Source organism: Callorhinus ursinus, unplaced genomic scaffold (genome assembly GCF_003265705.2).
Source record: "Callorhinus ursinus isolate GAN/ISIS: 27379988/994484 unplaced genomic scaffold, GSC_fseal_2.0 scaffold10, whole genome shotgun sequence".
Classification (NCBI taxonomy): Eukaryota; Metazoa; Chordata; class Mammalia; order Carnivora; family Otariidae; genus Callorhinus; species Callorhinus ursinus.
Window position 1 is genome coordinate 40,189,243 of NW_027397072.1, and position 27,058 is coordinate 40,216,300.

At 55.5% G+C, this 27,058-nt stretch overlaps 1 protein-coding gene across 7 annotated transcripts in view; it reads right to left on the minus strand.

Annotated features, from left to right (window-relative positions):
- Nucleotides 1–1,730: 1,730 nt before the first annotated feature.
- The window catches only part of ATOH8 (atonal bHLH transcription factor 8), a 34,769-nt gene continuing 9,441 nt past the window's right edge, over nucleotides 1,731–27,058 (minus strand). The window contains exons 2-6 of one of the 7 annotated variants that reach the window (XR_012379757.1): nucleotides 26,361–26,552; nucleotides 22,963–23,197; nucleotides 21,936–22,093; nucleotides 21,464–21,512; nucleotides 1,731–6,062 (exon numbers count right to left, since the gene is read on the minus strand). Coding sequence is in view for 2 of the 7 variants with exons in the window: in XM_073897454.1 (XP_073753555.1) it covers nucleotides 23,033–23,197; nucleotides 26,361–26,552 (357 nt within the window). In the remaining 5 variants the exon portion in view is untranslated. The other 6 variants (XR_012379756.1, XR_012379758.1, XR_012379760.1 and 3 more) reach the window with 6 other exon arrangements.

Below are 27,058 nucleotides of genomic sequence, written 5' to 3' on the forward strand. Positions count from 1 at the left end.
GAGAAATGTGGCTGCTCCAGGGCGTGCATCTCTCCTCCTGGAAGCAAGACCTCGGATACCTGCTCAGCTGAGGGGGCAGCTGAGAGCCCCAGTCAGCTGCCCTGTTTGCTCATGACCTTTCCATTAGATACCATATTTTATAGTTTCATGTTTTCTGGCCTGGGTTTTTTGGGGACCTGGGGTCGGTTAGGGGGGATATTAGTTTGAAGAAAAAAGGCTGGATTCAAGCCCCAGCTGTGGGACAACTTAGGGTGAGTCACGGCCCAGAAATGTAGTGTCAGGGACTGAAGCCAGAGGGGAAAATATTTATAACTGCCGGAAACATGATGAACCTGTCAAAAATACATGAAATCAGCTAAATAAGTTGGGAAGAAAAAAGCAAGGTCTTGTTTTGTTCTGTGAGTGTGAACATTTTTTAAAAAAATCACCAAGAAAGAGAAAAATAACTCCTCTACATACAACTGTCTTATGTGAATGATGTTTGGGGGAAATCGAGGAAAGTATCTGTTCCCTTGAGCTGAAGCAGGTTAGAGAGAAGGGATTAGCCGTAGGAGGCAATTGGGAGAGAGATTATGAATTCAGTGGACCCAAGAGATCAAAGCCGACATAACCATGGGGCTACAGCCCTCCCCCCCGGGGAATCTTGGGAGATTCGGAGTGATGCTGGTCTCCTGTGAATGCGGAGTGGGGGTGAAGATGTTTTTATTTATATCTGAGCAGGAGAAAGGAGCTCTTAGGATGGATGGACAAGCACCTAGGCCACTGCTGTTGGGTAGAGCAGGGTCGCTCTGGCTGCCCAGGTTCTGGGACTGAGAGAACTTGTGTTCTGGGAGGAACCAGGGGGGCCTGGGTGGATCTGAAGCAGAGGAAACTTAGATTGAAAAGGAATGGTTTCCACTGCAGCAAACACTAGGGTTCAGAAAGAATGTTGTTTCCTGGGCAGCCAGAGAAAGGGAACCTGGGATTCGGCCAGCTCCCCAGGATGCCAAGCTGGGGTCATAGAGACTGGGGAGGCGTTGGAGACGCTGGAGGAGAGGAGGGACCATTCCTGACAAGTCTGATGGGCAGCTAAGGAGCCTGGACCTCGACCTGGCCGCGGTCGGCCCAGGGGAGGGACTTCAGAAAGAGACTTCTATGGGCCACAGCAGAAGAAGGGTCAGCGGGAACAGATCAGGGACAGAGAGGCTGGCCAGGGGGCGCCACACAGCCCCGTGAGCAATAAGGAAGCTGGTCTCCGAATCTAGCCTCCAGAACCTTCCTTGTGGTGCTCCTGGAGGCTGGCGTGAGGGGGTTCCCACTGAAACTCGCTCCAGGAGGGTAAAGGGGGAGCGTGTCTTCAACTGATTAATAGTGACTGCCCAGAGCCTTGTCAGGAGCTCCAGCCCGGGAGAAGAAGAGCCACACTGATGGGTGATGTCTGCCGTGCGGGCGGCGCGGGGTATGGCAGCGTTCATTCATTCATCCACACACGGTCAAGAGCTGTCCACCGGCTCTGTGCCAGGCCCCTGCACTCCGAGGCAGTCCTCTGCAGGTGTTCAGGTCCCAAAGGCTCAGCTGCAGAAAGAGCAAAACAGCCCCAAGCCCAGGCTCCACTCCGCTCTAGACCTTCTCCCTCGGAGCCTCTTGAAGGTTTTGGAAAAGGCCTGTGTCCCATTCTCTCAGGGTCTTGAACAAATTAGCTGCTTGGTAGTTATTTGTGGAAGGAGAAAAAGAAATGCGTGAATCACCGTATTTTCCACTTTTTATTCATTTAACAGAGAAACCAATATATACATTTTGCAAGGCCTTTTCGAGGATTTGGAAATGAATTAGACCCAATCTTTGCCCTCTAGGAATTCATAGCACCATCTGGAGGTTAGACATGTGCCCTAATATCTGTAAAACCAGGTCGTTGTGGGTAAATCCAAGTTCCTTGCAGGTGCCTGGCTTCAGGAAGGCAGACAGAGCTTGTCTGGGGCCCGGGATCTCAGAGGGGAGACCAGTGCCAAGGTGAGAACCAAGATGGGGGTGGGTAGCGGAGGATGAAGCCAGCTGCCCTTCCCCTCGGCCCCTCCCCATGCTCCCCAGGGAGGGCTCCCTCCATGCCTCCCTGTCCCCCTGGAGCCTGGAGACAGACCACAGCTGAGCAGGAGGGGCGACAGCAAGAGGTCAGAGTGAAAATGGCAGTACAAATCCCCTTCGAGGAAACAGAGATGTCCAAGTCTTGTTCTGTCACTGGGCCACTGGAGAGGACTTTGTCACTCAGAAAACAGCATGGCAAGAGGGAGGCAAGTGCCGAGCCCAGTCCCCCCAGCTGGCCTCCATGGCTGACCACAGCACAGCGCTGGCCTCAGCCCAACGAGCGGCGCCCACATCACTGCCCCAGACCGTGGGCACAAAGGGCCTCTGTTCCTCCAGCTCCTGTCTCAGTCCCCACACACAGTCACCCAGTTCCCCAGCCCTGGGTCCTGCCCCTCCTCCTCACTGGCTGGTGAGGAAGGGGGGAGGGGCGAGGGCACGGTAAAGGGGAAAGGACAGCCCAGGGCCTTGGAGGACTTGGGGTGGTGGAGGGAGGGGAGGAGGAGGTCTCAGGCCGGAGTGGAGGGCCACAGGGACCCAAGGGGGTATGGAGTCCACCCGGGGCCCTGGCCAAGCTGTGAGCCCAGACGGGGGCCCAGGGGCTTGTGGACCGCCCTCCCCAGAACTTAAGCCTCTCTTCTGGGATGGTCCGAGGCCGGAACCAGGAAGCAGTGCAGCCTCCGTGCACCGAATTTTTGAAGAGCCTTGTGAAGCTCGGTGGAGTAGCAAGCTCTGAGTCCTGGAGCCGTGCTCTGGAGTTTTTGTCCTGCGGAGAGCAGGGAGCACGCGGGCTGCACGAACCAGGCACACACACAGAGGTGCACGCGCAGACATGTGTGTGGGCACACTCGCGCAGGTGCCCTGGGTCCCTCTGCGGCTGGTGACTGATGAGCCATCACGGGCATGTGGGGTCGCGGGACCCAGAGCAAACAACAAAGCAGGAGGGTGTGCCACAAACAAGCCTGCAGGGGCTCCATGACCAAAACCCTCAGCTGGACTGGGACATGAAGAGGGTGGCTCTTCATAATTTTTATTTGGGCGAGGGTCTTCTTGAATGGTTGCTTACGTAAAACCATCTAAAAGACTGTCGAGAAAATCTGAATCTATCTTAAACCGATTTCCCTTCCCTGGGAATATATGCAAGTGCGTATATGGGTGTGCGTGTGGACACAAGAAGGAGTGTATGTGTGTGTGTGTGCGTGCAAAAACACAAACTGCTGTGCTGGTGGGGAAGCTGGAAAAAGAAAGAAAAGCGTAGGCTTTTAATCAGTCCTATACATACGTGTGTGTGCATGTGCACACAGAGCCATAAACACACACACATCCAGCCAGCCGCATTTTTGGCCCAGTCTGCATCCCGTATCAGTGATTCTAAACTGCTTTTATGTCCGAGAGCTGAGCCCACTTAAACCAGTAGCTCTCAGCCTTGCTGGCACATTGGAATCAGGGAGTTTTTAAAAATCCCAATGCCTAGGGAACGCTCCCAGACCAATACATCAGAATTTCTGGGGATGGGACTTTGGCATAAATACCTCATAACAATATTTAATCATCTCCTTAGGTGATTCCAATGTCCTGCCAGGGCTGACTGTTCCTATGCATAGAAAGCCGTTCTCTCATTCCTCTGCACAGAAAACTTCTATTCATCCTTCAAGACCCAACTCCCATGGCCCCTTTGGAGGAAAGCTCTTCCTGACACCTGCCTAGGGAGAATTAGTTTTTTTCTTTCCTGAAGTTCCCAACAACATCTTAGACATCTGACTGCATCATAATTATTTGCTTGTCTGTACAGAACCATGACTTCTGTGAAGACAGGTGCTGTGTGAGATCCATCTCTCTATTGCCAACAACTAGCTTGATGTCTGATATGCAGCTGATGATCCATAGATGCTTCAGAATGAAAGGGAAGTACGTAATGAAGGCCAGGAACAAGAGAGGGGTGGGGAGTGGAGGCCATGTGTTGTTTCTGGGTGGGAAGGCCATAGGTCTGATCCCCTGGCAGCAGGTTGGGGGTACGTCCCCACCTTTTAATAACAGAAAGGGTCCTCTTATGTCAATAAGTTTGAGGCTCATTGGTCCACATCTCCTGTTTCCCTAGGAAGTGCCACAGGTATTACTCAGAAATTCAGAGAGACCAGTGAGTGGGGTTGTGACCTGTGCCTGGTGTCCTAGGTGACCAACCTTTCTATTCTTTTTAGATTTATTTAAAGAGAGAGTGTGTGTGTGCGAGCAGTGGGAAGGGCAGGGGGGGAAGAGAGAGAGAGAGAGAATCCTCAAGCAGACTCCCTGCTGAGCATGGAGCCCAACTCGGGGCTCAATTCCAGGGCCCTGAGATCACGACCTGAGCAGAAACCAAGAGCCAGCCGTTTCACCAACTGAGCCACCCACGTGCCCCCAGGTGACCAACTTTTCTTAAGCGTCCCCTTGTTGCTCTTACCCCAAGCCCACTCTGTCTGGCTGGCTTCCAGGGCACCTTTGCTCTGAGGAGTGCTCTGAGCCATCCAGATCCCCTGCTTCTGTCCCAGATCCAGGCCCGCCCAACAACCTGGTCCTTGGCAAAGGGTTGTGCCTGGGAGACACTCGTGCAACGGAAGGAGGCTCCTGTCTGGGCCTGCAGACGCTCCGGCCCCAGCCCAGGGGCCTGAGGAGCAGACAAGAGAGGGCATCCCTGGGCTGAATGAAGTGAGTGAGGTCTGAAGTGGAAAGAGCGCCTCACGTTTCCGACCAGGCCTCCTGGTCACTAGTCCAGGCTGGGGTCATGGTGAGGGCCCCCTATCCCCTTGCACACGCAGACGCACACACTCACACACTGCCCACTTCCTGAAGGGTCCTCGACCTCTAGGCCGAGACCAGCCTCTCCCCTCCCGCACAACTGGCCCTCGACTGACCAGCCGAAGTCCTGGTTACCCACAGAGTCCATTCAACACAAGCAAGTGTTTTCTTTACATGTTGGGGCTTTTACTTCAATTTGAAGCAGATGGTTGAGCACAGATGTGAACAGCTTTGGCCTTTTGAGCACAAGGAAGGAACAGGCCTTGGCTTTGAGCATGCCCCCCACCGCCGCACCTTCCCCGACTTACTGACCCATTCCCCTGGTCCCTTCTTCCCCTCTGCCCCTCTGCATAACTGGGAACAGACTACTGGCCTTCATGCAGCGAGCCATCTTGTCTTCCCAGCCAGGAGGGTGGGCCACAGGCAAGGAGTGGCTGGCTGGGCTGGCTGGGGAACAAAGACCCTTTAGGTGACCCTGGTGGGGCAAGTCCCTGGGGTAGGGTACAGGATGGTCAATATTGCTTCTTTCCACCCCCTCCCTCCCTTGCCTCGACGCTCAGGGCCCAAGGAGCCTGGACCTTGGTCAGAGGTCAGAACCAGGGTCAGAGGCCTGGGCAGCCAGTGGGAGGGCAAGAAGAGGGCCAGGACCTCATACCCCACTCCACGCAAGCACCCCCAGCCCTCTCTCGCCGCCCCCAGAAAGTTTATCTTGTACCCAGCCAGCTCAGGGCCCAATGTACAAAGAAAGAGAGTTCCAGGTCAGAGGGTTGAGCACTTCCATGGTCACCAAATGCCCATCCCTTCCATGAGTTTCCAGTGGGATTGCTGACTCGTCTTTGGCTTGGGACGGCTTTGGCAGTAGGAGGAGCAAAAGTCATAGAGCAATGGTGTGGCTTCTCACTGTGGGCTGTTATCGCCACAGTTTGTTCAGCGTCTCCGTGGAATCTTTGGCAATGAATTTCTGCAGCCCTGGGCAAGGGGGAGGCTTTGCTCTCCCCTCCCCACCAGGCAGAGGGCAAAGTGCGGAGTCACCAGAGTGGCTGAGGGGGGACAGGAGGGTGAGAGGGAGGCCGATGTGCCCCTGCCTCACCCTGAGAGGCAGTGGTCTGAGCATCTGGTGGCATCTTGGAGGAGAAGACAAGGCTGGATTTGGAGAGCTCACCTTCTCCTCGGGCTTGACCAGAAAGAGGGCCCACAGCAGCATCCTTGGCCTAGCCTGGGGCCAGTCACTCCTGAAAGAAACAACCAACGGTCAGAAGAAACCCTACTCTCCTGACTCCTGTGTCCTAAAGGCCAACGGTCCCATGTGCTGGCACCCTCAGCACCTCCTCTCACTTACTCCTTGCTGCTGCCCCAGGAGGGACTGGTATGGCCCAGGCAGGGAACTGCATCTTGATGGGCTCAGTAAGGGACGGAGCCAGCATCTGAACCCAGGACTGGCCGCCCCCAGAGCCCACCCTCTCCCCTGACTCCCCCGTCTGCATTCGAGAGCCACTGCTCATTTTGCCAGTTTGGGGAAATGGGCAGGGCTGCAGGGGCTAGGGGGAGCTCAGGGATACCTAGTGCTGATCACACCACCCTCCGGGTCACACCCCCTGGGAACGGTCATCCGCAGCTCCTTTTCCCTCAGTTGTTCAGACAAGAGCACTATACCTGGAGCCAAGCACCTCCAACTCGAGGTGCTGCCCATCTACCTGCCCCCTGGGGGTCCCTGAGACAAGTCACCTAACTTCTCTGGGCCTCGGCGTTCTCATCTATAAAATGACACAGCTGGACCAGGTCAATAATTGCCAAACTCTCTTTTAAGCAGTAGAGATGAAGTTTGACCTGGGGAGCCCTACACAGAAAACAGAGAATCACGGTCTGGTGTATTTGCAGCAGCAGGGTGGGGGGACACAGGGCAAGGGGGTCGCATGGTGCATGCCCCCCAGTGTGAAGCTTGGGACATCTCTGGGAACCCAGGGTGCTAAGGAGCACGGTTTGGAAACCACGGAGGTTAGACCATCTCTAAGGGCCTCACCGTGCTGACCTCTGGAACCTTCGCTCTGGCAGCTGGGCTCGCAGTTGCTCCTGAGAACAGTGACCACAGGGTGTGACTTGCTACCAGGAAGGGGCAGGAGATGGGGCAGGGTCACAGGGGCTGCTGGGGCTTTAGGAGCTGTGGGGGAGGGTCTGTGAGGACAGGACCTCCCAGAACAGGCCAGAATAATGGCAGTGCCTTAACCTGGTGCAGCCCGCTCCTACTGAAGCAGCTCCAAATACAGCTTCTCTGTGACTCCTGCGACCACCCCGAACAAACAGCTAAGTTGCATGTTTTTGAAGCAAAACCTCTGCGGGGCACCTCCACCACGCCAGGGGGCTTGCTCGCATATCCCCCATCTCAGAGGTGAGCTGTTGCCACCGTTTGGAGGAGGCGCAGGAAGCTGGCCACAGCAGGATCTGAATCCGGATCGACAGTGTTTATTCTACCACAGAGAAGCCGCTCTGGCTCAACTGCAGGCTTGGGGAGCCAGGATGCCGCCAAACCACGGTTCTGGAGGGCCTGCCAACCGCAGGCCCCGGGGAGCCTCGCAGGCCCGGGGCGCTGGGCTTGGCCGGCGGCAGGGCTGGAGGTGGGGGTCCGAGGAGGAGGGGGGTTCGCCCAGCTAACGGAGGCTGAGGAGGGAGGAAGGAACGCGGGAGGAAGGAGCATCCTGATGCGCCGCATCCAGGCTCACCTCCTCTGAGCCCGCCCTGCAGAGTGCGGGCTGGCCCCGGCAGGAATCTGCTTCCTGGGACGAGTCTGAGGAGGAGGATTAAGAGGCGGGAAGGAAACCCATGGGGAGGGCGCGGGGTCTGTGGTCCAGGGGTGATTTACAGCCTGCGTCAGCCGGGCGCTGGCTGCCTGGGCGGGCCCTCTCGGTCCGCCCGCCTGCGGTCTGGGGGAAGGCGCAGAAAGCTGGCCCGGCCAGCCGCCTGAGCTGTCCTACTGGCCACTCCGTCACGGCGCCTGTCCCAACCCCTCTAGTGGCTCTCGGACCCTGCGGAAGCCATGACTACCACCCAAGAGCAACCAAGAGCAACGGAGCCGGTTCCTCTCGCCAAAGCCTGACCTTCAGTGCTCCATCCCACCCTTGCCCTGGTGTCTACCCTGGACCTGGGCTCCCACCGCCCACCTCGGTGCAGGAATCCCAGCACATGCACCAACCATCCAAGGAAGTCTTATGTCAAATGAGGCATGGGTGGAAGAATACTAGGAGGTTTTAGGTGCCAGGACCTCCTCTGAGATTAACCTTGGGGAACTTACCCTCCCTCTCTGTGCTTTAATTCCTTCACTTATACAGTGAAGGAATGTGTGTATATGTACCATAAGTACATATACATGGACATGCACTCTCCCCAAAGGGTCCGCTGTAGAATACTAGACAGGTGAGGTATAGCCCACGAGTCTGGGAAACACCACAGACCTTGGCCCCATCTTGGAAAGTCACTGCATATATGAAAGCATATTAAAGGCTCTGAAAAGTCCTGCAGTAAAGAAATTTTGCCTGGCTTTATTTACCCACTAACTGATGAATTCTTTTGATTCTGTGATCACAACTGCACCTTGAGGCAACCTGTGGCCCTTCCCTGGACTTCAAGTATCTGCTTCTTTTCTGCCTCAGCATCTGAACCCAAATGCCCAGTGGGGGCTGCAGGTTGGTCCAGTCTCAGTCAGATTTCTTCCATAGACCAGCTATGCTTGAGGGATAGGAGACAAACCCATGGATGCCCCTTCAGAAGAGGCAGGGTGTGTGTGTGTGTGTGTGTGTGTATTAATTACAGGCAGGTAATTACAAATACAGAGGAGATGGCTGACAAATACTCCCCACTGTGACAACCATACCACAGACCCCTTCTCATGGAACTGGGGGCGACATCCTGTGTCACCACATGTGAGAAGCATGTGAGAAGGGCCTCTCGACTCCCATCCAGCCCTGGCCTTTTGTGGGTGGTCTTTCCTCTGTGGGCCGAGGCTCTGGGTACAGCTGGGAAAGGCTCTTGGCTCACTGCTCTAAAGAGCCCCCTAAGTCCCAGCCCCTTACCATAGAAGATGCCCTTTATGTTTGTATGTGTGTGTTTTTTAAAGATTTTATTAATTTATTTGACAGAGAGAACAAGAGAGCACAAGCAGGGGGAGCAGTAGAGGGAGAGGGAGAAGCAGGCTCCCCGCCGAGCAAAGAGCCCGATGCAGGGCTCGATCCCAGGACCATGGGGTCATGACCTGAGCTGAAAGCAGACGCTTAACCATCTGAACCACCCAGGCGCCCCAGAAGATACCCTTTAAACAGAGTCTGCCGTGAAAATAAACTTTGAACGTGACTAGACAAGATGGCCTCTCAGGTCCCTTTCCGTGGTTCTGATGTGTTGAGTTCGATGGAGGGGATTTGGTCAGGGTGGCAAAGTGGTTGAGTTTACCACATTTAAAAATCATCTTTTGATCTGTTCATTCATTTGTGGCGCCCGAACATCAGCTCCACGAGGACAGGGACATGGTCTGTTTTGTTTGCTGATGAAGCCCTGGAGCCGAGAACCATCCGGATGCATAGGAGCACCTCGATAAATATTTGTCGAACAAGTGAATAAATATTTCCAGTCACAGGCATTTTATTTACTATAGCTTTTATATACCACAGAATATGTTTCCTGTTTCAAATGTAACTTAGCATTTTTGTAAATATGCCTATGCTTCAGGGAAACTTTGGGTAATTGTTATGAAACCTGGAACAGTGCTGCACCTTTTTCACTTTCGTTCACTTCCCGTTTTTTTTTTTATTTCTAATTATACCTCCTCGGCTTACCAAGTTTTTCTCTGGCTTTACGAGGACTGGCTTCCTCTCTCGATCACTTCTGTGTACTATAGCACAATTTTACCACTTTAGGGGCATTTGAAAAAATGACTCGATCTGCCTTCTCAGGTGTTTTACCTTTTAAATTCATTTTCAGTTTATGATTTTCATATTCATTTTCAGTCCACTCTACCTACTTAACCATTTTTCACTATTTTCGAATTATCCTTTTTTTCTATTTTAGCAATTTGGATATATTCTTGCAGATGCAGAAAAGGATCCAATGGAATGGAAATCCTGACAGTTTGTTTGTTTGTTTCTCTAAAAAGAACAGTCAGATTTCAAATGTTGTTTTAAAGCAAAACTATGAAAGACAAGCAGGGAAGGCGCCTGGGTGGCTCAGTCAGTTAAGTGTCTGCCTTCGGCTCAGGTCATGATCCCAGGGTCCTGGGATCGAGTCCCACATCGGGCTCCCTGCTCGGCGGGGAGCCTGCTTCTCCCTCTCCCTCTGCCGGCTGCTCCCCCTGCTTGTGCTCTCTCTCGCTCTCTCTCTCTCTCTGTCAAATAAATAAATAAAATCTTAAAAAAAAAAAAAAAGATAAGCAGGGAGGACATGGGAGATGTATTTTCAAGACCCACACTATTAGGTATTATTTTATCTTTCACTTCTCAGTGCACCAACATGTGGGCTGGGAAGGGCCTTTGTGTTTGGTTGCAAATGCAGAACTGTGGGGTCCACTGTGGCCCCTAAGTCAGCAGGCCACAGGGCCCTGGGTAGGCGGGCTCATAGCTCCATGCCTCAATTTCCCCATCTTGAAAGAGGACACAGTAATAGTACCTGCCTTCCAGGCCAGTTGCCAAGAGTCAATGAGACAACGGAGCCATGCCCCTGGCAGGACCTGGCACACCGTGGAAGGTGCTGGTTCACATCCCTGCAAAAAGCTGGGTCCTCCCTTTGACGAACGGGTATCCGAAAATATAAAGATGGCATCATAGTCTGAAAAGCCTCAAGTAATCAGAAATAGTCATGTTGAACCAACTGTCATATTGACCAATTTGTTTTTGGTGGATTTAAAAAAAAAAAAAGACAATTTCTAAAATTACATAAGGCATGTCCATCACCCCATGACTGGATAACCAAAGTATGGTGTATCCATACAATGGAATGTTATTCAGCCAGAACAAGGACGGAGGTACTAATACATGCTAGAACACGGATGGACCCCAAAAGCAGTGTGCTAAGTGAAAAGAAGCCAGTCACAAGAGGCCATGTGTCCTCGGATTCCATTCACATGAAGCGTCCAGGGTGGGGAAACCCACAGACTAGCGGCTCCCTGGGGGCAGGGGGGACTGTGGGGTAGGAAGGGAGAACTAAAGCATACGGGTGTCTTTCTCGCCTGAGAAGAAAGTTCTAAAATGCACTGCGGTGATGGTTGCACCTAGCTGCGAAAATACCAGAAACCACTCAGCTGAACACTTCCAGTGGGTGAACTGATGTCATCTCAGCCAAGCAGTTAAGTTTTTAAAAAATTACGGAGGTAGTACATGTTAATTACAGACAGTGTAGAAAGTACAGAAGAGTGAAGAGAAGGGAAAAATTTCAGTCACCTCAATCTCCCCACTGGGAAAGTGGGGTGACTGTTGTTCCTTTACTTTTCTCAGGCTTAGACACAGCTCTAGAGTATATTTTGTTGGTTTGTTTGGGTTATTTATTTATATATTTTTTAAAAAATGTTTATTATTTACATATCCTTGACACCGACACAGAATTCTCAGAAAGTGGAATTGGGTTGTGCCAACTGCACTGTGAGCTGGTGCCTGCGTCCTAACGCGCCTGCCCATCCGCCTTTGCCTCTGGCGCATGCGCTTTCCCATCTTCTCCGTGGGCCAGGCACTGCTGAGGTTATTCTGGGCACAGGCACAGGCCTGGGCTTCTGGCCTCCCAACTTCCCAGGGAACTGGAAGCAGGTATGGACCAGCCCACCCCCAGAGCCTCCTGCCTCGCCTGGCCTGGGCGCCAGGGGTGACAGGCAGGAAATTTATGAGCAGTTGGAGTTGGCTGCTATGTTCCGAGGGCGGGAACATGGTGTGAATCAAGGATCCCACTGTGTCCGGGCTGGGAGGGCCCTCTGAGGTCCCAGCCATCTAAGAGTTGCAGAGTTGGGGCCAGAGCCCCTGGTGAGCAGGGAGAAGCCTCCTGGGGACCATGAATTGGGAGAATTCATTTACTCAACAAAGACATACTGAGTCCCTACTGGGCGCCAGCCCTGTGACAGGCACGGGGTCAGAGTCCCAGCCTGGGGCAGCTGATACCGTGACTCCAGGGTGAGGCCGCAAACCACTGCGGCTGGTCCGCACCGTCGACCTGCCCGGTCGCTGTTGTGTTGGCTCCTCAAGGGGCGGCCGAGCTTGCCAGGGGCTCCAGGTTACAGTGTGCAGATAGCTGTCTATGCTGCTAAGAGGCTATCTTACCCAGCGGGCGCCAGACCCCCAGGCCGGGAGCATGAGTGGGTCCAGCAGTCTAAGCCCCTTGTTTCCCAAGGCCAGTGGATCCATTCCAACCCGAGTCAGTCCATGACATAAGAAAGATCTACCGCATCAGACAGTGTTGAGGCTGGAAGCAGGTAGCCCTGGGGCCCACTCCTGTGCTAAGCTGCTAGAGGCGGAGCCGGGTCCCAGGTGAGCCAGGCGAGCACTGAGAGGGCACTGTCCACATACCCCACGCTGTCCTAAAGCCTTACCAGCTGGACTATAACCTCCAAAAGGGCGGGGTTTTGTGGCCGGGTCCCTGCTGTCTCCCCAGTCCGGGATAATCAGAGCTAACTGGAGTCCAGTCTCTTAAGCCGCCAGCCCCCACCTCCACTGCAGGGTGGGAAAAATGTGCTTCTCCTCTGTGCTCCCAAGGCACCATATATGGACTCCTACATCCCTCCGTGCCATGAATTACTGGTGGTATGATGGCCACCATCCCCTCGCTGACGCCAAGCACCTCCACCATGAACTCCTGAAGGAAGGAAGAGGCATTGTCGTCCTCGGCACCCCTAACCTCCTAGGCCTAGGGACAGAAGTGAGTGAATCCGTGCTTAGGGCGACTATTTATTTACTGAGGGTGGCCTTGTGCCAGGTGCCACGCTGCACTCCTGTGCGTGTGCTGTCTTACACACTCCTGGGGAGGTGGCCATCACTGCTCCCATTCCGCAGATGAGGAAATGGAGGCTGGCACAGTTTCCTGGCTTCCCTAGGTCACCCTGCCAGGATGCAGGGCAGCAAGGCAGACCCCATGACCTCTGGAGAGTTCAGCTTCTTCACTGGCAAGCAGGTCTGGCAAGTCCCCAAGCCATCCACCCAGCCGCCACCTTCCTGGGTTCTAAGAAAATCTCAGCCTTTGTCCCTTGAGCCTAAGGGACAGGTGGCTGGCACTGGGAGGCCTGCCACTCCCAGAGCCAGGGCCAGAGCCCATAAGGAGCTCACTGAGCCTGCAAGGGACGGCCAGGGAGACCCACAGCCCCCGCCATGCTGACGCCTTCTTGGGCTACAGGCCACTCTCTCTGGCTGCCAGTCTCTCAGTTTCTCTCTCCGTGCTTCGCCTGCATGTCTCTGTGCCAACTCTCTCTTGGCCTCTCCTTTGCTTCTCTCTCCCATCCATCAGCCTATCTGTCTTTCTTGGCCCCCACCCCACGCAGAGCACAGGGCACTGTGAGGGTCGAGCTGGCCCGAAAGAGGGCCTGAGGCCCAGCTGCCGCAAGCTTCCCATCTGCTTCCCATTCTGCGATGTTGTCCAGCCAATTCCACTTGGCTACCCACTGCTCTGCCAGACCCCAGGAGCCCAAGGAGCCCATGACCTTGCCCCCACAACCAGAGGAGGCACTCAGACAGGAGGGGAGTGGACAGCTGGGCAGACAGGTGGCCCAGCCAGATGAGGACGGCCCTGCTCCCTGGCAGCTCCCCGGTCGGCCCTCACCCATGACTCTCACCCCTCACTCCCACACACACTACACACATACACTCACACCTAACCATCGTGTCGACAGATCCCCGTCAGGCCCGCTTCTTCCCCAGCTGGGGATCGCTCCCCACCACTCCTCTGCATCCTCGGTGCCTCCCTCCCCAGTCCTCACCGCAGCTGACAGCTGGGGTGACGGCACACCGAGCAGACAAGCCAGTTCTTGCCCAGTGCTGGCCAGCAAGTCTTTGCAAAGACCGCAGGGTGTCTCCAGGACACCCCAGGAAGAAGCCTAGCTGTGGCTATTTCAGGACCAAGGGGGGGAAATAATAGGTGGTCATGAGGCCCCCAGACAGCCCCCCAAAATCAAGTGATTTCCATAAAAACTGTGCAAATGCAGTTTTAAGGTGAGAAAAACACCTCCCCTGCCCCTTCTCACCCTAGGCCCCTCACAGCTAGATTCTGGAGGCACCGTGGGATCCAGGCCAGGGTGGGGTATCTCTGATCAGGGCTCCTTACCCACTGCCACCCTGCCTGTCCTTCAGCGACGACCCAAAAGTAGCTTCCAGCTGCACCAGGGAAAGGCCAAGACTGGAAGAGAACTGAATAGTTTACCCACATGCACGTGCACACACACACCTACTCACAGGAAGTAAGCCCTGTCGTAGGAGCACATCACACGGCCTCTGTCTGAATCCTGACTTCCCCATTCTACCAGCTGTGTGACTTGGAGCAAGTTACTTCACCTCTCTGTGCCTCCGTTTCTTCACCTATAAAACGGTAATAACCGTGATCTACTGCACAAGGTTGTAGGGAGGATTCAGGAGCACAACAGTGGCAATGCAAAGCACTGGGCATTGGGCAGCCCCATGTCAGAGTGCACGTGTGTGTGTGTGTGTGTGCGCGTGCGCGTGTGCGTGTCTCCCTGCCATTTGCCCCATTAGCTCGCCGAGGCAGGACTGCATCTGCACCTCAGCCTGCCAGGGTCCCAGGCTGTACTGGGCGCAGAGGAGCTGCCTGTTAGACGCTGTGGACAGCAACTGGAAAGCCCTCCACCCCTCAGTTCATTCAGCAACTATCCACTGCGTGTTTACACCGTGCCCGCTCCCTTTGAAGCACTGGGGATTCTGCAATGAGCCAAAGAGACAAGGAGCCCTGCCCTCCCCGCACTGACATCCTAGAACCAGCCCTTCCCCGGGAGCAGAGTTCCCCAGAGAAAGGAAGCCTCGTGTTTTCTGTGCCAAACAGCTTGGACAGGTCCCTTCCCGATAACTGATGCACTTCCCCGCATTCCCAGTCAGACGTTACTGGATGTACTTTAGCTTCCTCTTGACAACCCAAGGTCAAGCCCAGAAACATCAGGCCACAGGAGACTCCCCAGGTCCTTGAGGCTTCTGGGGCCCCCTCCCCCCTGACACTACATGGCACGAGTCTCTTGGCCCTCCAAAGTGTCTGGCATTCCTCTTTTTGCTTTTCTGTTTCTTCCCACACCATCAGGGCACCGGCTGTGACTCCAGGTGCTGTCCCTGCACCTGCTCCAGGAGCTGGCCTCCCACTTCAATGGGTTATTTCTGTTCAGCTGCTCTGGTCGGAGACACCAAGGAGTCAAGCTTGTAAGAACTGGGCAGAGATTAAGGGTAGTGGACTCTGGAGAAGACCCCCTGGGGCTCTCGCATGAGCTTTTATGCATGGCCTTTGTGTCCCTGAACTCTGCACTCCAAGGGGTGGGGCCTTTGTTTGTTTTGTTCTCTGAAGTGACCAGCACCCAGAACAATGCCTGGTACATAGTAAACACTCTAAAGTATTTATTCTTAAATAAATGTGCAGGGCCCTCATGCTTTCTTCATCTTTTTCTGCTTATGTAACTAAAGAGACTGAACAAGTAAGAATCGCTGTGTGTCTATGCCGAGAGTGGGCCGAAGCGGGTCAACCTTTCGCAAATAACCACACTGGCTGCCCAGGCACGTGCTGTGTGTGGTGGGGATGCAGGGGCAGGGGAGTGTCAGGGTCGTGCAGTGGGCGGGTGGTTCTCAGCCACACCTTCTACCCCCTGGACAGGAACTCAACCCACCATGTAGGAGACCCCCCCACACGACCCTGACAGATGGTGCCTACAGACTCACCAGGACACCTGTGCGTACACACACACACAAACACACACACACGACAGCAGAGGGACAGACAGGGTGTCCTCTGCCTGGCAATGGAATCAAGTCCTAGGTGGGCAGCCGAGTCTGGTATCCCTTCTCTAAGTCACTGGGTGCAGAGGGGTGGCTGGGCTGACATTCAGACCCACATGTCCCAGCCCCTGGGGTCTTGCACTGGCAGACACCTTCTGCAGTTCACATTCCCACCCTGGGGGCAGCAGAGGACAGAGATGGTCTAGACTCAGAAGCACCTGTGTCTGGGGCTGAGGAGCATGCCTCACCCCACCCGGCCTGCCCAGCTGTCTGAGCTGGGTGACTTCACCTCTGGGTCCCAGCCTCCCCATCCAGTTGCCATGGTTAGAAATGTGCATCCTGGGCAGCTGCTGTAGGAGTCAAGCGAGTAAGGGGCACGAGAGGGCTCTGCAAACTCTAAGGCATAGTGCAGAGAGGTACAAGGTCACTAGTGGCCTGGCCTGGCCCCCCAGGTTCTTTTAACCTCAGTGCCGGCAGCTGAAAATGGAGCTACTGGCTCTGACTTTGCGGAGCCATGGTGAAGTGTGTGTGGTTAAGGTGGTGACCCTGGTTAGGCCCACTGAGAAGAAAACCACCCTGTCACAAAACAGGGTCAATCCTCCAGGGAGGAGCCACGTGGCTATTTAAGCCTGCTGCACTCCCAGCTGAGAGATCCTAGTGCCTTTCTCAGTTACAGGGGGGCACCCCTTCTTCCAGGGCAGGTAGGGGATGTCTGGGCAGGGCGACTGAACTGATGAGGGGAAATGCTCTTTCCAGCAAAGTTCCTGTCCTGCCTTTGGATGCAGCATAAGAATGAAGTGCTCAGTGCTGTGGCAGCCACTATGCAGCCATGAGGCAAAGACCAAAAGAAGCCTTGGAGCCCAGGAAGCAGCCACCTCCCTTCAGCTTTCCTGAGAAACAGGAGCCCCTATTTAGTTTAAGTTGCAGCTTGAGGGGGTCCTGTGATCTGATTGCAAAGCTTTCCTCACTGATTCAAGAGAATAAGGACACAAGCTCCCCAAACAGGGGCCTGAGGGAACACAGGGGCATTTCTCTGGTTGTGTCCTGAAGCCCCTAGTTTATCCTTCCCTCAAGTCTCTGCCTTCAGCATAGGAAGATTCAGCCCCTGCCCGCTATGTGGATTTTAGTTGAAGGAACGGTGCATCATTATTTGGGGGCCTACTATGTGCCAGAAGCTGGGACACAAAAGTGAAAGGCCACCCAGTCTGGCTAGAGAAGCACACTACACAAACACTGTATGACTAAATGTAGGGCAGGGGTTACAATATCACGTAATATATCATGTAACGTACCAGCTAAAAATATCATGTAATGACATAACACAAGCTCCAGTAGATCACACAATAGACCCTCTTATATCACTACTTCACAGTGTATCACAGGACACGTTCCTGAAGTAGACTATACACACCCCTGTGGTAAAGGCTGCAGCACGGCCACGCTGTGAGGCCCTGAGGAGGAGGCTGGGTAGGGGTCAGGGAGGGCTTCCAGGAGGAACTGAGCCTTCTAGAATGAGCAGGAGTTAGCCAGACAGACAGGGGAGAAGGGCATTCCAGGCAGAAGGGACAACATGAGCACAGAGACCAAAAATAGCCCCTTTGGGCGAGGAGTTCCTTGTTGCTAGAGTGTAAATTGGGACACGGGGAGTGACCGGCTGGAGCCAGGTCACTTGGGGGAGGGGTGTGGCCTCTACTCTTGGCCTGGGGGGAGCCCCTGAGGGTCCTGAGCAGGGATCGAGGCAGTCAGACCCGGCTTGTGGCTGAGCTGCTAGGAGGAGCTCAGGTGGGGGCCGACTGAGTTGGAGCGGCTGGGCAGCTGGGCCAGGTCCCAGTGGGCTGTGAATTCTGGGTGGAGAGCAGGAGGGTCTTGAAGGAAGGAATGGCTTCCTACTTCTCCCTCCAGAAATATTTTTACTAGGAGCTCAAGGAAGGCAGGGATTAATATTTTCCCCTAGAACCAGCTTTCTGGTCTGCTACGGCGGGTGGAAAGGAGATAACGGGCTCAAGGGCAGGCGAGGAACCGAGGTCTCCAGGCCTCCAGCTGTGCTGGGTACAGGGGCTCAAGTCTGGGCGGTGGGCAGGCCTGTCCTCCTGCCTCCCTTGTCCTCTGAAAGCCTCAGGGCTGGAAAGCAATTTCTGGTCACTGGGCTGACTCCACATTACAACCAGGGGCCTGGGGCCAGTGGTCACTCCTCCTTGCCCAGGCTCTCCTCACCTTTGGCCCTACGAAGACCAGTTTCTCAGGCAGAAGACATGGGAGGGAGGAGAGAGTTGACAAGACAATTTCACATACTTTGTGCATCCATCCCTGAGCAGGTCCAGGAGGCAGGCTGGGCATCTTCCAGATAGGACACTTGAGCAAGGCCACCCAGTCACAGAGCCCCAGGGCAGAGTGGAGGCGAGCTTCAGAGTCCAGACCCAGACACCTGCCCACTGAGACCAAGCAGGGAGGGTAGATCTCAGCCCGCTCATAGCCCTTCAGACGGTGAGATTAATGGCCCTGAAATTGCAATAAACATAAATATTTGGCCTTTCCGGAGGTGCCTCTCTGCAACTAAAATGGGGAGGGAAGGAGAGAGGAAAGGAGGGCAAAGGAATGAAGTGCAGGGGCCTGGGTACAAGGCAGATGAGACACACAGATGGCCCTCCAATGCCCAGAGTCCTTGGCTTGGAAGAAGCCAGCCCCCACCCCCAAGCGGGATGTCAGGCTTTCCCCACTGCTGTGGTGAGGGGCCCCAGAGCTTCTGGGTCTGTTGGGATGGGGGTGGGGGGACAGTGGAAAAGGGGTGCAGGGAATTGAGAAAGGAAAGTGGAGACTCCCGGTCCCCTGGCCTTGATATGCCCCCGCCATGAAATCACCAGCCTTTAACACTTGGGAGGCATCCCTTTCCCCACCTCCACCTGGCAGCCCCCTGCCTGACTCTCAGCTCCACATCCAGGCTCCAGGGGGTATGAGGAAGGTGGGCCATGCCTTGCTATCTCCCTTCCTCCCCGCTGGTGTCCCCGCTGCCAGCCCTGCCCCAGCACCCCGCGGGCTCCGGGCAGGCCACCCGGTGACTGCTCCAGGAGGTGCCCAGATTCCAGGCAGACATCTCCCAGAAGCTCCTGGCAGAGACAGCCAGTTCTTAAAAAAGCTTCATGTCATAGTGCAATCAGCCGAGGGGCCCGAGCACGAGGGTGTTTATTAACGCCACTGTGTTCCCCCAAGCACCTCTGTGTTGCTCTGAGGAGCTGATTGGGGGGGGGGGGCGCTCCGCATTATCTCTGGCGTCTCTCTGCCTCTCGTCCAAGACCCGAACACTGACGGCTGGGCCCTGCCCACAGTGTCCCTCTCAGGCCCCTTCCTTCCCGTCTGTCCCCTCCAGCCCAGGTTTTATGAAAACAGTCCCTTCCAATGATCCCCAATTTCAACAGTTTCGAGAAGGAAGAGGGTCTGGCAGCATCCAGGAGAACTAATTAGGTGGTCTTCGGGCACCTTAGAGGAGGAAGAAAAGTCGTAAGTGGTGTAAGAGGAGGAAGAAGCAACATAAAAAGAAAACGAGGGGAAACAAAATAAAAACTGGAGATAAAAAGTCCAGAGAAAACAGCGGCGCCTGAGAAACAAGGCTCCCAGCCGCCAACTTTTACGGCGTCCAGCCCTGTTATTCATAAGTGAGTTTCCTCTCTCACAAAGGACCTTTTGCACGGTTTTCCCTTCTGCCTCCAAACCAGCTGCTCGCGCTGTTGTATCCTGAGTGATGATGAGGCTCTGAAAGGGTTTTTTGGGAACAGATGGCCAGGGGAGAGCTGGGGAATGTGCCAGCAGCGGGCTGGGCGGGCTGCCAGGGCCTGCGGTGACTGAGTGCTTGGGCTTCCAGCTCGCGTGCTTTCCCTGCCCTCTGCCCTCCGTGGCGCCAGCAGGCCTTCCCAGCGAGCGCTCGGAACATCTGGAGTCTGGGGCTGCCAGGAGGGGGGGCCGCGGCGGCCGGGCGGGGGGCCCTCTGTTCCCGCGGAGCTCCCATGGACTCGCCGCCAGGCCCGCCCCGCAGAACAGCTAATCAAAACCACAGCGGCCCGAATGGGAACCAGGCGTGCTCCCAGCTGCAGCCAGAGGCCGCCAGGCGACGTAACCCGGTGTCAGGCCTGGCCGGCGGGGCAGCGCTGGGGGTGCTGGGGGCTGACTACACCCCCGGCCCACCCCAGCCGGCGCCACCCCCAGCGCCGCCCCCGGCGGGCTATTGGCTCCCTGCAGCTGAATGGAGCCTCCACGTGCTGCAGCCCGGCTGCTTACGTAAGAGCGGCCGCTCCGGGCGAGGCGCAGCACCCAGCTATTTGCCTATTTGCGGAGGGGCCTCCAGGTGAGGGCCACCCCGCGGGGCAGCAGGCGAGTTTGAGGGCCCGGCAGGCCTTCAGAGTTGAAGAGCATGGGGCTTGGAACCAAAGAGACACAGGCTCGAACCGACTCCACCACTTGTTAGCCACGTGGCCCTGCTCATGTGCCACCCCCTCCGCCTCAGTTTCCCCTCTGTGCAACAGGGGAAGTGGTCCTCACTTGCAGGGTTAGTGTAATATGAGGTACAGATAACGTATGTGCAGTGTCGGGGAGACCATGGACACTTAGCACACCGTCGACACGGCTGTTGGCGACAGTTTATCAGCCTTATGACTGTGCACAACCAAACATGAGGCATGTTTTGTGGTATGAATCCATGAACTTCAAAAGCCCGGGAATTTCTGGGTTGGCTGCACGCTCACCTCCCCTTACCGGTACAGGACCAGGGCTTTGGTTGAAGTGCTAGCGAGGGACTGGTCCCCCATTCAAAGCTATTCATCCTTATCTGCCTTTTGGTTGATCAGTCATTCATCCACCCCAGGCACTGCCCCTTCCTGAGATAGTCCTTCGTGGGGTTCCACAGGAAGTTGTTATCTTACTGCTGTAAATTCCTGACATTTCCTCTCTGGCACTCACTGAGAATGCGCCGGCCTTTTCTCAAATGGGACCCTGTTTAATCCTTCCAGCAAGGTGGCAAGGAAGGCATGTGGTTCTCACTTTACAGATGAGAGGATGGGGGGTGGGAATCAGAGAGGTTAAGTGACATGCCCAAGGTCACACAGCTAGACAGTGCCAGTGTCAAAACTCAAACCCAGGTTTCCGGCCCCAAAGCTCTATTCTTCTCCCACTTTACAGTCTCGCTGAGGGTCTCCTTGTTATGCTTTCATATGCCTTAAAGTTAAATGCCAGCACCACAGAGAACTGAAAAGAACGGTAGGGTTCAACTTAACTCCCACCTACACAGACACCCTTCCTCCAGCATTCTGAACCGAGGGTCACTGAGCCTCTTCAGGGATTTCCAGAGGAGCACCCTGGCTCAAAGAGGTGCTCCGGGGGGAAAGGGTTCTCTGAAGTGTCTCTGCATCCCCAAGGGTGATCAGTTAGAGCATCAGAGGGCTCTTCCCATGTCTCTGTGGCTCTCTGATCATGAGTGGTTGGTTCTTTCTTGCTATGCCCAAAGCTCCATGTTGGGGAGAAGGGAGGGGTCTGTGAGTGCATGTCAGGAGGGGCGCAATTTGGAGAAGGGGACAAGAGGGGGTGGAGAGAGTGTGAGAGGAGGGAGGAAAGCAGCACCTTGCCTCTACCCCCCCCCCCCACCAGGACCACCAGGGGAACATCAGAGGGCCGAGTTCTGCCTTCCGGGGGCGGGGGGAAGCTGGCTCCCAGCTCACCTGTGAGGCTCCCCAGCCAGTGATCCCTCCAGCCCAGTGCCTGCCAGACCTGTGGACTAATGATGTCAAATGTGAGAGGAGAAACGGCAGCTGAGAGAACACTCCGTGTTAGACCAAACAGTTGGCGACAAACGTCTATGTAATTGGAATGCCAGAAAAAATATATTGCATCCATTTTTATGACTAGAAGGGAATTTGATGGTGGTTTCCCACCCACCCACCCCCCCTTTTCTTCCCAGCATAGATGGACTCTATGGGCTTTGAAGGCAAATGGTATTTAACTCAGTAACTTGGCTGGGAGGATATGGAAAGAGAAGCTCCTCTCGCACACCCACTTCCATGTGGGAGGCAGGACAGGGAAGGGCAGGGGCCACGGCACACCTCTCTCACTGGCTAAGGGAGCTTGGTCAAGTTCCTCAGGCTCTGAACCTCAGCTTTGTTATCTGGGCAATGGGACAGCACCGGTACCCACCTCGCAGGGTTGGCGGGAAGAGTCACGAGGCGATCCATCACAAGACCTAAGCACCGTGCCCGGCATGTAATCCAGGCTCTAAGAACCTCAGGTATTATCAGCGTTCTTGGGATGCACTGCACGGGGGTCCCAGCAGTCTCTGGGAGCAACTTTTAGATCTGTGTGAAATGCCCACACAGAGCACAGGGAAAGTAAGAGTGAGGCGTTTAGTCATTCAGACAGAAAAAGGAGCTGAGGGACCTCAACTCAGAAAGCCTGACCCCAAAACGCCTTAGAAATCACTTCTGGTGACAACTTACCTTACAGAAGTAGACCCTGAGGCCCCAGTGGGGGTGACTATGTACATACAGGTAGGGAGAGAGCCAGGGCAGTGCCCCTCGGTGGACACTCTGGGGACACAGGAGGCCCTGCACACAGGCGGCTGGATCCAGCCAGAGCAGGAGCTCTTGACACTCTGCCTCGTGAGCTCTGGGGCTTGGGCACGGTCCACATACACAGCAGGAGCCACCAGGTCCTGTCCAAGGCCTGGGCTCAGCTGCTCAGACAGTAAGGGGCCCCTCGAAACACCCTTGGCTCCAGTGACCCCCAACCCACAACCAATGTACCACCTCAGCTTGTCCCCAGCACCAAAGCTACGAAGTCTGCACATGAGATGGGACCTGCCATCACCGAGAAAAGCCTCCCCTGTCTAGAAAGCAGCAGGAAAAGAGGGAAGACGTAAGTCTGACGGAGCCGCACCAGCCTCAGCGCTTCCTCCAGGACAGAGCACCCACAGGGTAAGGAGCAACTTCCCAGCCTTGCAGAGCCAGCCTCCCTCCGGCCTCCCCACAGCTGGCACAGCCCCAGGGGGCCCTAATCCCCTAATCTCCGCCCAGGCTTCCGGAATAGCCCTGAACTCAGTGCATCATGACATTTTTTCTCTCCCCATCCCCAAATGGCCTGCAAGCAACCCTGAGGGCACAGATTTGCTGGCCATTTAGCACCAGGGTTGAAATTATGCCGTCAATGTTAGTAGCCGTTAGCTTACTCTGATTATTACTCCAGAGGTTAAAGTCGCTGGAAAGGGGCACCCTGGATTGTGGGAAATTGGTCCTTTCTTATTCTGCAGGTCTGGTTAGCCTCCCTCCCGGCCTCGCTGCCCGCCCCCCCCACCCCAGCCCAGGTGTGAAACAGTCCTGCTGTTCTTCCTCTTTCTCCTCCTCCTCCTCCTCCTCCTCCTCCTCCTCCGAAGCTCCCAGGAGTTGCTGCTTTAAAAACAGGAGCTGCAGAAACATGGCCCAGAGCCAGGTGCTTAGCGTGCACTATCTCCAACTACAGAGTCAGAACTGAGCTCTCTAGGGCCCATCCACCCCTCCCCCCACGACAACCCCCCCCACCCCAACCCCCACCCCCATCCCTGGGCTGGGCAGCCTCCGACACAGGCCTCTCTGCATGACCCTGGCTTCCAAACGAGGCTCTGAACCCTCAAAGTTTTGTCCTATGAGGCCCAGAGACAGAGGACCCACGGGTCAAGGGATGCAGGTCTCCAGCCCTGGCAGGGAAGGGCTGAGATGGGCAAAAGGGGGCACCTGAGGCCTGGCAGGAGGTGGGGGGGCTGAATTCTCTTTAAATCCCATTCTTAACATAGGTCTGGGGCTGGGGGGGGGGCGTCAAGGCAGCTCATTAGAACTACAAGGGATCTCAGAGGACGCTGCGCACAATCTCTCACTGAGGTGTCCTGAGAAAGGGTCACCCGGCCTCTTGAGGACACATTCACTGTGAGGGCGCCATCGAGGGGAAAACTGAAATTGCTATCAGTCGCGCTGGTGAGGGTCACCCCCGTCACAGCTCCCATTTACAGAGGACTTCCTTTGAGCCACTTACTTATATTGGCACGCGTTCTCTAGTTTCTTCCCTTCTTTGCTTTCCCTCTCTCTCCTTAGGATGTAAGCCTGGCTCACTCCCATCCCCAAACCCTCAGTGGCCACAGGGGAGGGGGGACAGAGGCTCGATCTGAGCCCTCAATCCATCCACTCTGTCTACAGGGACTATGGAGGGCCAAGCCCCAGTGTGGAGCTCACTGCACATGCGCAATAAACATTGAATGAATGAATCATTAAGTGAATGTCCAGGGACACCAGCCCCCCTGGTTCCGGTTAACAGAATGGTGGCCTGCCCCAGCCACTCAGGGCCATTGGACAGGTCACTGGGCCCTCCCTGAGGACACCTCAGGACTCACCAACCTGCACGGTGACAGACATGCAGGAAAGCATAAGCCACAGAAACAGGGTGGCCCCATGAACCCCCAGCCTGCCAGGGCAGAACACTGGGACTGGACAAGTCGTCGTAGACCCTGTCCATCTACGTCCTCCTGGCAGTGCTGACTGCAGGCACAGCCCCTGGGACAGCCACCCAGCAGGAGGGGACGCAGGATACCCCCTGCTCTTCCGAGGAGAGGCAAGACCTCCACTTGGGCACGGAGGCCGGAAAGGGCCAGAGAAATCACTGATGACGTTCCTACCACGCCCACTTATCAGCAACAGAACCGAGGCTCGAAGAGGTGGAGAAATGGGTCCAAGATGACACAGCTGGTAGGTGATGAGGAGGGACTTGGATGCCCCGAACCACAATCTGCCACCTCAGTCTCCTAATCGGGGCAATGGGGAGTTGGACCAGATGGTCTCTAAGGTGTCTTAGACCTGAAGGGATTTCAGGGGGAGCCAAAAGCTCATCTCTGCTGGGCATCTTCTTCACCCCACTCCCCTTCCGTGCTCCCCAGCCCAGGACTCTATCTGCTCCAATCAAGGAACAGGGAAGGGAAGGGTCAGCGTTCCTGTTTCAGCGCATGAGGGGGGTGCGGGGGGAGGTGAGGGGCTGAGGGGTGGATTGGGAGCAAACGGCGCCTGCCCACCCTGCCCATCCACACCTCCGGGCCGCCCGAATGCCATGGGAAGTTCACCCAGAGTTTATAAACCTCCTTTGTCACAGAGCCCTGCATGGAGCCATCAATCAGGCCCTTAATTTACCCGTGTCACTTTCCAGAGGAAAGCCGCCCTGCCAGTAGCCAGTGGCGCTTCCTCTCTCACCCGCTTGATGAGGATTTCATCTAATTGGTCCACGTTAAATCATTCCCAGGAATGCAACGTCCAATTACCGTGGCAGCGGCCGTGACTGGCTGGCGGGGAGGACGTGCGGGGCCCTCCCCAGCGGAGGCAGGAGAGTCCATGGGGGGCCTCCCTGGCTCAGGGCCCAGAGGCCTCTGGGAAACCTGGAGGACCCAGAGAGGAGCCTGCTGGGGGCGGGGGGAGGGGGGCTGGGGGGAGGAATGTCAGGGATGAGAGGGAGAGGCAGGCCAGGAAGGATGGAGGATGCCAGTCATCTGGATCCCCGACCCTCTCCCTCCCTGGATGCCCAGGGGGCCAGGCGTCTCTCCCAGCCTCCACCCACCTCACGGACACAGGCTGGGTCCCGCCTTCTATGTCTCTTCCCCTCATAGGAACAGAGATCCAGCGGGCTGCCATAAGCCGTGCTCAGTGCTGCCCGGCGCTGACCCCCAAGTGAGAAGGCTGGGGGCACAGGCCATTCGGGGAACATAGCTGCGCTCACCATGCTTCCTCCTGCACATCTTTCTCCAAACCCATCAAGCTTGCTACAGCCTGGTTCCTCTGTCTCAGATGCTGTGCCCTGTCTCATCTTCCTGGTGACTGGTTGTTCTTCTCGTCCCAGATCGAGGGACCAGACTAAGATGCCCTCTCCAACTCCCTTGGGCAGGAGAGGTAAGTTGTCCTTCCTCTGCCTGGCCTTCCACCGCCCTTAGCACAGACCTCCGAGACCACCTTGCCATACTGTCCCACCCATATCCACTGGCAGAAGGGCCACTCTGGCCATCCTGGGAGCTTCATGGGGACTGGGACCACGTTTGTCACCTTTATATCCCTGCCCAATATGTGTGGTACATGGTTGGCAATCAACAAATCTCTCCAGAATGAATGAATGAATGACGAACCTCACTAGCCTTAATGCACGGCCTCAGGTAATGCACAGGCCAAGTCATACTCCCAAACATGCTGAAGGGCTCTCCTGGTCTGTGACCCTGCTCAGAGGATCTCGTTCTGGCTCATTCTGATACAACATCTATCAGGGGCCACCTGGGCACATCAGCACCAGAGCACAAAAAACCAGAAAGAGCTTCAGATACACCATCTTCCACATGAAGGGAGCAAACCCAGGCCCAGAGGCCCAGGGTGCCTGTGCAAGGTACCTGCCAGCCCCATGACCAGGAATAGGGTCACCCCCATAATCCCAGGGAGCGACTCCCAGCAAACCTCTAGGAGGCTGACTTTGCTGGCCCCTTCAGAAGCCTGGGTGAGAGTGGGATGCCCCTATTTCTGTTCCCACCTCTCCCGACCCCCTCCAGAGACTGTTGCCCGCATGGCTGGCACGTACCTTGCGTTTCTTGGCGCGTCCCTCAGCCTGCAGGGTGCGGGTGCAGCGCTGCACACACTCAGAGAAGCTGAGGTTGCTGTGGTCGGCACTGTAGTCGAGGTCAGCCAGCCGCGCCAGGGACAGGATGTAGTTACAGGCGATCCTCAGGATGGCCAGTTTGGACAGCTTCTGCCCATAGGAGTAACACGGCACCTGGGGGTTGAGAAGGCATCAGGAGGGGCTGCCGGGGGCTCTGCACTGAGCACAGCCCAGCAGGGCACCCTGGCCAGGCAAATGGGGCCACTCACAATGATGTCCCGCTACCCAAGAGGGGACCGCCGGGGAGCAGAGGTGGCCTGTCGAATCCCTTGACCAGTATTCTATTTTCTGTTCTAAGCACCCACTGTTTTCCCACACGCATCTCAACTCGTCCACTCACAAACTCCGGGAGACATCCACGTTCCCACTGTGTAGGGGAAGAAACTGAGGCTCAGCTCACGCCCACAAGACAAGAGGAATGAAGCGTGTGAGTTCCCACCGTGACAGAGCTCTGTCCCCCACCCTCCCTAAGAAGGGAGTCTCTAAGATTTTTCAGCTCTGATACTCCATTCACTCACTCATTCAGCGACCCTTGTTTTGCTGGACACGCAGGGTCCAACTACGAATAAAAACTTGATTCCTGACTTCAGAGAACTCACACTCAAGAGAGATGTCATAAA